Source organism: Eutrigla gurnardus (assembly GCF_963514095.1).
Source record: "Eutrigla gurnardus genome assembly, chromosome: 24".
NCBI lineage: Eukaryota > Metazoa > Chordata > Actinopteri > Perciformes > Triglidae > Eutrigla > Eutrigla gurnardus.
Window position 1 is genome coordinate 1,958,383 of NC_139935.1, and position 9,674 is coordinate 1,968,056.

Below are 9,674 nucleotides of genomic sequence, written 5' to 3' on the forward strand. Positions count from 1 at the left end.
TATCAAGTTGATGATTCAAGTCCAAAACGAATGTAAAACAATTATAGAATTCATGTGTCATATAGTCTGTCTTCAATACCTCGGATATAACGTTTCATTGGGAATATGTCTGTTGTACAATGACAATAAATGATTCTCGAATAAATTAATATCTTTATTGTTTTTTTTTTGGAATTGGAAAGCCCCTTTAAACCGCGCATGCGCAGCGGGCGGAGCCTGCGGAAGTCCTGACGGAAAGGTCTTTTTGTTTGGGCCGCTGAGAGAGAATCGACCATTTACTTTGATTCCTCTGGTTAACAACCGTTTTATATCTGCATTACTTTCGGTGAGTACTCGTATGTGTTACTCCTCAGTGTTGTCTTGCACATTGACGTCACCGTGACGACGCTAACACGTCGTTTTGGAGTGTGTGAAATGAGCGTTATTTTCCTGGGAATGTTGGCATCATGGGGGAGAGTTGAGCTAACTTAGCAGTTAGCTTCTGCTAAGTTAGCTAACTGCTAACTTAGCAGTTAGCTTCTGTGTAGCTCGCATACATCCGGACTGTCTCTTTGATTTTTAAACTCAGAAGTCTGCGGTGACATTTCGACATGACGTTACGTTTCGTGGCTGATCAACACGTCGTGTTGTGTTTCGTGTGTTAGCGGAGGTTTTAGTGCAGTTAAGCTAGCAGCTAGCGGGCCCGGCTAAGCTAACAGCCGGGCGCATGGTGGGGCCCAGTTGACCCATGCTAATGCTACAATCCGCTAGCTGTAGTTAGGAGAATCCCTCGATACTTGTGTCGACTTCCCCCCCTCCACACACCATTCCTGCTTCAGGGCAACACACCACATCACTGTCTGAGCTCCTACATCCTCCTGGTTAAATGAAGCTACCACGATTAAAACGTGGCACTGATTTTATTGTGTTTATTGGGGTCATTGTGTTGTCTATATTTAGTTCCTTGAATATTTTAGTTGGCAAACATGAAATGTGTAAAGCACAACCCATTGGTTTCTATTATAGAAACTAAACTACCATATTGTTTCATTTCTTAAATACTGACAGTCATCTGCATCAAATTAATATTTGCATCATTCTGCACAAAATTGTAAATATCTTATTACGGTGCATGTAAGGCAAATTCCTTCCTACAACTGAGAGTGGTGGTTGTTTTTCTTGCACAATTAAATGGTGCATTTGTTGGACATTTTACAGCATATGTGGAAATCTAAGTTTTGGTACTTTTAGTGAGCATTCACGTGTCAAAATAAATACACGGTGCAGCAATTTGGTTCTTGCATGTTTTGTAACTTAATTTCAAAACTGCTTTATCAATATTAGCCGTAATCATAGAGAACCAAAGGTACATATTTCATGTGTTGTTGTTAAACTTATGTGGAGCTCATCCAGGTTACACCCAAATGCCAATAAAAAAAAAAACATCATGTGTTGACTTGCTCTCTGCACAGCATCTATTAACTCCCTGTCCTTTTTTTCCCCAGAGTGTCTTTTATGAGTAATCAGAAGCAGCAAAAGCCGACGCTAACAGGCCAGCGGTTCAAAACGAGGAAAAGAGGTTTGTGCTGCGTTACCTGTTTTACTACTTCTGCATGTGTAACTTTGTGCAAATCCTGCCTTTATTATTATTTGTATTTCCTGAATCCAACAACATGTGCATCCTCTTTCCACAGATGAAAAGGAGAGATTTGACCCTACTCAGTTTCAAGAAAGTATCGTACAAGGCTTGAATCAAACTGGCACTGATTTGGAAGCAGTCGCAAAGTTCCTTGACGCCTCTGGCGCCAAGCTTGACTACCGCCGGTATGCTGAGACGCTCTTTGATATCCTGGTGGCTGGCGGCATGCTGGGTAAGTTGTGTGTAGAAAGACATTATTTGCATGCAGATTTGCATTTTTGATAATAATAATTCTCTCCCCTGCAGCCCCAGGTGGGACTCTATCTGACGACATGACCCGCACTGAGTTCTGCCTCTTCACGGCACAAGAAGACCTGGAAACGATGCAAGCTTATGCTCAGGTACAGATCACGTCCATCTACGGCTCTTTATTAAATAAAAGCCATCGTTGATCCACAACTGATTTGTCATTCCTCTCTCCATTACGGCGCGGGGGAAAACCACAACCACAAATCCCTTACAAGACTTATGACATATGATTTAATGTATTTGTTTGAGCACAGAGTTCGTTTTAATGTCTTTTTCTCATGTTAAACAATAGGTTTTTAACAAGCTGATCCGGCGTTACAAGTACCTGGAGAAGGGTTTCGAAGAGGAAATCAAGAAGGTGAGATTTCAGACCGGTTTTTAATATAACACAACTTGCATAGGTGTTAAACAGTTTATTCACATCTGGATTCTAATCGGAGTGATACTGTAGATTTATAGTTGAAATAACATTTTTGTCATTGGCGGTTTTAATGTAAGAAAGCAACATTGACGCATAAAACAGAAAAAACTGCAGGGTTGTAAACATTACGAATGTGTCTGCAATCAAAGATGTGCTTTTAACTAAACTCTAACTTCTATGTGTTTTGTCTCTGTGTAGTTGCTGCTGTTTCTTAAGGGTTTCACTGAGTCCGAGCGCAACAAACTGGCGATGTTGACCGGCATCCTGCTGGCAAACAACAACATATCAGCCTCCATCCTTAACAGCCTCTTCAACGAGAACCTCGTCAAAGAAGGTGAGAACTCCTAGAAAAGATTGGAAGTCCTCCTCCTCCTTTTGTTGGACTTAAATTGAGGGTTTTGTTCAAAGATCTTTTTTAAGCGTGGGAGACCTTGTGTTCAGTTATAATGCAACGGAAACCGTGTCGTTTTTCTTTAGGAGTATCAGCAGCCTTCGCTGTCAAGCTGTTCAAGGCATGGATCAATGAGAAGGACATCAACTCTGTTGCTGCCATGCTCCGCAAAGTTGGCATGGACAGCAGGCTGATGGTAAATTAACTATTTTATTAAGAGTTGGTTGGAAAATGACATGGATTTTGTGTCAAGTGATCCTATTTATTTCTACATATTATTTCTAGATTTTTTCATCCCATTTTGGATGCATATCAACTCTAACCTGAAAGTATCTCCGCCCCTCAGGAACTCTTTCCTGCCAACAAACGGAGCTGTGAGCATTTTTCTAAGTACTTCACCGACGCCGGGCTGAAGGAGCTGTCGGACTTCGCCCGCAACCAGCAATCCATCGGCGCCCGCAAGGAGCTGCAGAAGGAGCTCCAGGAGCAGATGTCCCGCGGCGACCCTCAGAAGGAGGTGAGGTCGCTGACATCACGTCTGTATTTACATCGTGGTCGAACTAAGAATGGTTTATAAGTTGTACATATGCTGGAAAAAAAGAGCAAATGCTCCACAATCGTGAGGCATCGTCTCTGCGTTAATAATACTGTTCTCGTGAGTGCAGGTCTGAATGATATTGTTCCTGTTTGGTAACATCTTTTTGTGTTTGGCAAATGTCCTCATTATAGACCCCCACCCCCTTCTTTGTCATGTTGCATTATTTTTGTATTTGTGGCTGATGCATTAGCAGTTCGGGCAATCATGAAGTTGAATACAAACTGGCAGTTTGTCAGTGACCGTGGTTGGCATGATCCCTGACCCAACTGCATAATCTGGAGGTGACAAATGTACCCGAAATGCAGCATTTATTACTAAATCATGTGAGGCTTTGAATGGCTAAAATCAGTCTCCGAGTGTGAATGTGGCGTCCAATAAGAAACCAACCCCGGCTGTGTTTTTCTCCCTGTTGGTTCAGATTATCACCTTCACCAAAGAGGAGATGAAAAGGTCCAACCTCTCTGAGCAGGCCATGATCAGCCTCATCTGGAGCAGCCTGATGAGCTCCGTGGAGTGGAACAAGAAAGAAGAGCTGGTGACCGAACAAGCCATCAAACACTTGAAGGTACGCGACACTGTGGGGTTGTTTCACGTCCTGGACATCCTTTAAATGCCTCAATGTCATTGAGCAAAGTCTCCCTTTTGGTTCAGTGCTACCTTAGGTGCTTTATTCATGTGTTGAATCACAAGGATTGAGAGCAGCAGAGCTCAGTGCTGACAGAATTTGTCCAGTTGTCGTGATTATGAAATGTATGATGGAAGCCAGAGACGGGAACAACACGAGTACATCAGCTGCTGTCAATCAAAGAGCTTTAATGCACCAACAAGCTTTTTAATTCGTGCATTAGCTGAGCTGTTTTCCTCTGCCCTCACATCTCTGCAGCAATACAGCCTCCTGCTGAAAGCCTTCACCTCCCAGGGTCTGTCCGAGCTCAGCCTGCTGCTGAAGATCCAGGAGTACTGCTACGACAACATCAACTTCATGAAGGCCTTTCAGAAGATCGTGGTGCTCCTCTACAAAGGTTTGTCAGAACATGAAAGTCTGTTCACACTTGATTCTCCCGAGTCATTTCCTTAAAACCGTACCTTAATGTGATGGTTGTGAGCGTTTCTTTGACGCTGTCCCTTTCCTCGTACAACAGCGGACGTATTGAGCGAAGAGGCCATTCTGAAGTGGTACACCGAAGCCCACGTCGCCAAGGGGAAGAGCGTTTTTCTCGAGCAGATGAGGAAATTTGTCGAGTGGCTGAAGAATGCAGAGGAAGGTAAAAAGATGCACTCTTTCATAATAAACATAAAAGAGTTAAATATCACCATTTATTGTCTTGTTTAATTGTCTCAAATGGTGAAAAATCTCAAAGTTTTTTGAGATTTGTTTAAAAATGACTTGAATTTTTTTCTGAACTTTCATTGTTTTAACTATAAGATGGGATAAATAAATATAGTGCTCAACAACCTGTTGATTCCAAAGCAACAGTGGAAAAACCTTGTGCCTTTTAATCTGGTTCCAGTTTTCTTCCTCTGAAACATTGAGATCAGATAATGGTCTTATTGTCTGTGTTCTTAGCTATTTATTTAATTATATTTATGTGTTATGTGGGAGCATGTGAGCTTCATATTAAACCCAGAATAACATGCTTGTCCAGTTTGTGATTCTTAATGTCCTTAAAGTCACCAACTTAATACTTTTGTCTCTGCAGAGTCTGAATCGGACGAAGAGGAGACGGACTAAAACCTTTCGCCGCCAGATGAGCTTTTTTTCTTTTCCCTTTTTTCTTTTAGCAGCAGGAGCTTCTTTTACTTCTACCTCCTGTTACGTTATTTATCCCCAAACACACACAAACGCTTAAAAAAACAAACCTTTCAAACTAAATTCAAAAGTCCCATCCGTGTCGTGTCGCGGCTCAGTGGAAGCAGAAAGCGATGAATACTCCCTCTCTTTTTTTGGTATCATTATTATTGTTGTACTTCCTTCTGTAATTTGGATACAAAACATTCCATGTGATCTCGATGGCCGCTGCTCGTACAAATCGCAGCCACGATTCGTTTGATGTTCGCCTTTTTTTTCCACAGACGAAAATGCAATTTTTGCCAACGTTTCTTCTTCTTCTCCCCCTTTTTGACTTTATTTTGCTCGGCTCATGTTTTGGCTCCTGTTGAGTCTTAAACTCTGCTTTCGGGTAAACCTGTATGCGCGTCTCGGGTTACCGCGACAACACACGCCCCCCCCTCCCTCCGAAAGATGCCTCGCCCGCTAACTGATTATTGGTTCCTACTTTCTTCAATCTGATATGAACCGATTGACTTTTTTTATGAAAATAAAGATTATTGAAATGGATCGGCTGTGTTGTTTTGATCAAAGTTTGTAAACAGAAATAACTGGAATAAAGTGCGTTAAAGATTAAATTAAACAGATTTAGTTTTACAATTTAATGAAGTATTTTATACACCATGAAAAGTCAAGAGTTCATTATTGAACAGAACTTTCTTTAGAGCCCTTTATTTACTGTTAAAAGTTGACATCCAAATGGTACAAAGAATTATCGTAGATGCACTTTTTTTTATGGAGAACAAACAAAGAAGACAGTTTGATATTGTTGTCACTTTTTATTTGTGTTGTACAAAAATACATTTCTCTTCAAGCAGCTTTCTCAGTAGTTGCACTGTGCAAAGGACACAGTTGTGAGACATTCAAGTACGTTCTAGGCTTTAGATTTAGAGGTAGGCCTTTATGTTTAAGTCAGGTCTGAGGTAGCGTGCAACGATCTCATCCATATCGGCTGTATAATAAATAAAAATAGGGATCCGGTTGATTTGTATAAAGGATTACATTTATAGATTCTCCAGATTCGTGCAGAAGGCGACCTTATGCACTTTGCATGCCATGTGCACGAAAAACATTGCAGTTTTGTGGGGGTTTTTTTTTGTTTAAGTGAAACGGTTTGTGCAACAATGCAAAAGTAAACATTTCATCACAATGCAAAAATATATTTATCTTCACATTTCATCTTGATTTCAGGCCAAACTTTTGAGACGAACGACGGATTGGTAACGGAGCGCTTAGCGGCTGCAGCGTTCTTCCTCAGAACTGGAGAAAGTGTCGTCCTTGCGCGTCAAACGTGGTGGAAAAACGCAGGCATTACAATTTTTAATGTCCCAAAAAATGACCTGGTTAGACGTTGTAACGATATTTATATATTCCCGATGGCACTTGAAGGCAGCATTAACACTAAACTGACAGCAACCACTGCAGAAGCTGCTCTTCAGTTTGCTTCATGTGACTGAAGGCGACAAGGTTGTTTCTTTTTTTTCTTTTTTCTTTAGGAGTTGGGGGGGTAGTATCCATGTGACCAAAATAGACCCCCGTCAGGTGCAACCTTACACATGAGCTCAGGTTGCAGCTCAACCAAAACACAGGTTCAGAAGCACACCAACAGGAACAGAAAGTGCTTTGCAGTTAGTTGTTCTAGTCTAATCCAACAATAATAAATATATTTATATATATATGTACATGTTTGTTTGTTTACATGTAAACAACATCGAGGTGGTACTCCCCCCGTCTTCGCTTCATACAGCAGCTGAGTGCTTCCCTCCATCTCTGAGCTGTGGGGGCAAAGAGACGGTCATTTTTTACCACAAACACAGTGAATGCACCATCGCCTGTATCCTTATAATGCTCATCTTACTTAGATTTGTTTATTTATTTAAATGTAATATCTTTATTTAAAGTCTGACCCATTTTGTAACATAATTCGTATTAAGAACTTGATGTTTATTTGAATTTGTATGTTTTTATTTTAAGAAGCTGCTGTGATGGCGAACATACAGATTTACTTGAAGGTAACTGTGACATAATTACTGATGTTGTGCCAGTTCTATTTATAAGTGTAAGGCGTCCAGTCAAGCTACTGTAAACACTTCTAATCCACGGCACGTGTGTATTAGACTCGTTCTCTCTCTGCAGAAATAAGTTAATTTATCATATATATGAATTGTGCCAGACTTGAACCTGAAACAGTGCAACACTATTTTAAAGCACAGCTTGTTTTAATTGTCTTTGTTAATCACTGGGGGAACCAGGTGCCACCAACCAGCAGCACCTGGAGGACTTCTATTTCCGGAGAAAAGTAACGTTACCGTGGGTACAACAGGTGGCTCTCACCAGTTTCCTCTGGTTGCCGAGGCAGAAGGTGCAGATGGGCCGCAGCGAGGGCGCGCTGAGCGCCGCGGGGCCGTGCAGGATGCCCTGGTAGCCGAGGCAGGGCTGCCCGTCCCGGCAGTCCTCCCCCAGCAGCAGCACGTTGGCCAGGTGCGAGATGTAGCTGGAGGCCAGGCGCAGCGTCTCGATCTTGGACAGCTTCCGGTCCGCGGGCTCGGTGGGGATGAGCGTGCGGAGCGCCGTGAAGGCCGTGTTCACGCTGTGCGTCCTGTCCCGCTCGCGCGCGTTGGCCGCCTGCCTCTGTTTGCTCGCGCCGGGGAGACGCGCGTCCCCTTCGCTCGCGCGCCTCCGCCATCGCCTCCGTCTGCGTCTCCGGGAAGCCTCCTCCTCCTCCGGTTCCTCCTCCTCCGGCTCCCTGCCGTCGGAGCTCCCGCTGCCGCTGTCCAGGTCGTCCAGCTCGGACGTGAAGCCGTCGGGCTGCGCGCTGCCGGTGGACTTCATCCTGGCTCGGGTCTGTTCTGACCGTGCGGGGCGGGCGGGCTGCTGCTCATCACTTTATCCTGAGGGTGAAAATAGCACCGGGGGGCCGAGCAGCTGCCGCCGATCCGGTGACCGAGGGGGTTTGCGCCGTCCGGCCCCCCGGCCGTCGACATGCCATTGCTAATGAATGACGGCTGCTTTCTGGGTCGCCAGCGCGCCGCGGAGAAGAGAAGACAGGTGGAGCCTGCAGGGAGGGAGGGAGGGGGCACCTGTTGTGGACTGGAGGATCCAGGTTTAAATTAGGCTCCTCTCATACGGGACCGCCTTCAAGGCCACTTTCACATCAGAACTATTGATATTTTGGCCGGTGTTTAATATTGAATATTCCTTATATGAATATTATAAACATCGGTTCTCGATCATACGGGTATTTATTTTTATTCAATTAATAAAAGCTGCAGAAATAAAAGCTCAAAACATGTCAACATATATCCCGAGTGAAGAACATCATTTTTAATAGGTAATAATAATAATATGGGAAAAATAATAAAAAATAATCATCAATAATCTAGCAAACTCAGAGTGGACAAAATGTCCTGCTCATCATCTGAATTAACAAAAACTGCATGTTTGTGTTTCAGAGAGATTTATAAATTTGTGATTTACAAAAGAGAGAAATATTACTGTTTTCTGCTAGTTTATACTTTTACTGTATATGTAATTAAAATTATTAGTGTCTTCAGATTAATCATAAAATTATGATCATAGATTCTGATTAATTCTTTTGAATGAAACTATTTAAATGTACATGCTACATCAGTATATAATGAGCTAAATTATATTCAAATGAGCTCCACCTTTAGCAGCTGCAACATTTATGCATTAATATTTACAACGCAATGATATATTGTATCGTTATGAAATGGGACATTCTAAAATATGTCAATTTAACATTGATGTAGTTCTTCTGGTGAACTTGAAGACCAGTCAGTCAACTAACGAGTGTTTCCTGTCTGTTGGCATCCAGGATGGAGGAGAGCTTTGGGTCAACAGTCCAGGTGGACCAGCCCCAGTACCCTGTCCCCTGGTCCCGGGTCCCGTCCTGTGTGCCCACCAGGGTGGACACACCCCTCCCACCTTGCCCAGTGCCATCTTTGGGGGTGGATATAAATATCTGTGAACAGGCGATGCCTTCTGTGGCAAAAAAGCTTGGAGCAACCTTCACGTGAGTTTGTCAATTTCATTCAAATCACATCATGAACTTGAAGTAAATTTAAATCTGTTGAAGTTTCAGTTTTCTCTGCATTCCTGAGCACTTTTATAGTCTTGAATGTATAATTTCTGCCACCAGAGGGCAGTAAAACGCCATGGATCATTTCTAGAAGGTTGTTTTTTCTTGCCATACATTGAAGATTTGCATCATCTTCATCCTCATCACCTTCATCTTCATCCTCATCATCCGGCTCTCTAGTGGTCGCCCCATGGAGGCAGCAGGTCAGAAATCCTAATTGGTGCGCAGCTAATGTGGCCTCATTAATCTTTTAATCCTTGTTTCCTCTCGGCCCCCGTGGCCCCGACCCGCTGGCCCTGAACTTGTCTGGCCCCTGAAGCAGAGTCAAACGCTTCTCACAAACGTCAGCAAACTTAAACAAATGAATAAATGTCATAAAACACGTTGAACGTGGAGTGATTGTCTCA

The 9,674-nt window shown here is 43.0% G+C and overlaps 2 protein-coding genes across 2 annotated transcripts; one reads left to right on the forward strand and one right to left on the reverse strand.

Annotated features, from left to right (window-relative positions):
- The first annotated feature begins 202 nt into the window (after positions 1–202).
- Positions 203–5,675, forward strand: bzw1a (basic leucine zipper and W2 domains 1a). Its single transcript, XM_084004136.1, has 12 exons — positions 203–325; positions 1,485–1,558; positions 1,674–1,850; positions 1,925–2,019; positions 2,220–2,285; positions 2,547–2,682; positions 2,826–2,935; positions 3,086–3,256; positions 3,756–3,902; positions 4,221–4,359; positions 4,480–4,602; positions 5,038–5,675. The coding sequence occupies exons 2-12, from the start codon at positions 1,495–1,497 to the stop codon at positions 5,067–5,069; spliced, it is 1,260 nt and encodes a 419-aa protein (XP_083860262.1). The 5' UTR covers positions 203–325; positions 1,485–1,494; the 3' UTR covers positions 5,070–5,675.
- Positions 5,676–6,673: 998 nt separating this feature from the next.
- On the reverse strand, positions 6,674–8,208 carry LOC311009778 (transcription factor 15). The gene is made up of 2 exons (XM_084004152.1): positions 7,500–8,208; positions 6,674–6,940 (listed from the first exon to the last, which is right to left on the reverse strand). Exons 1-2 carry the CDS (start codon positions 7,995–7,997, stop codon positions 6,905–6,907), a joined length of 534 nt encoding a protein of 177 aa, XP_083860278.1. The 5' UTR covers positions 7,998–8,208; the 3' UTR covers positions 6,674–6,904.
- Between the last annotated feature and the right edge of the window lie 1,466 nt (positions 8,209–9,674).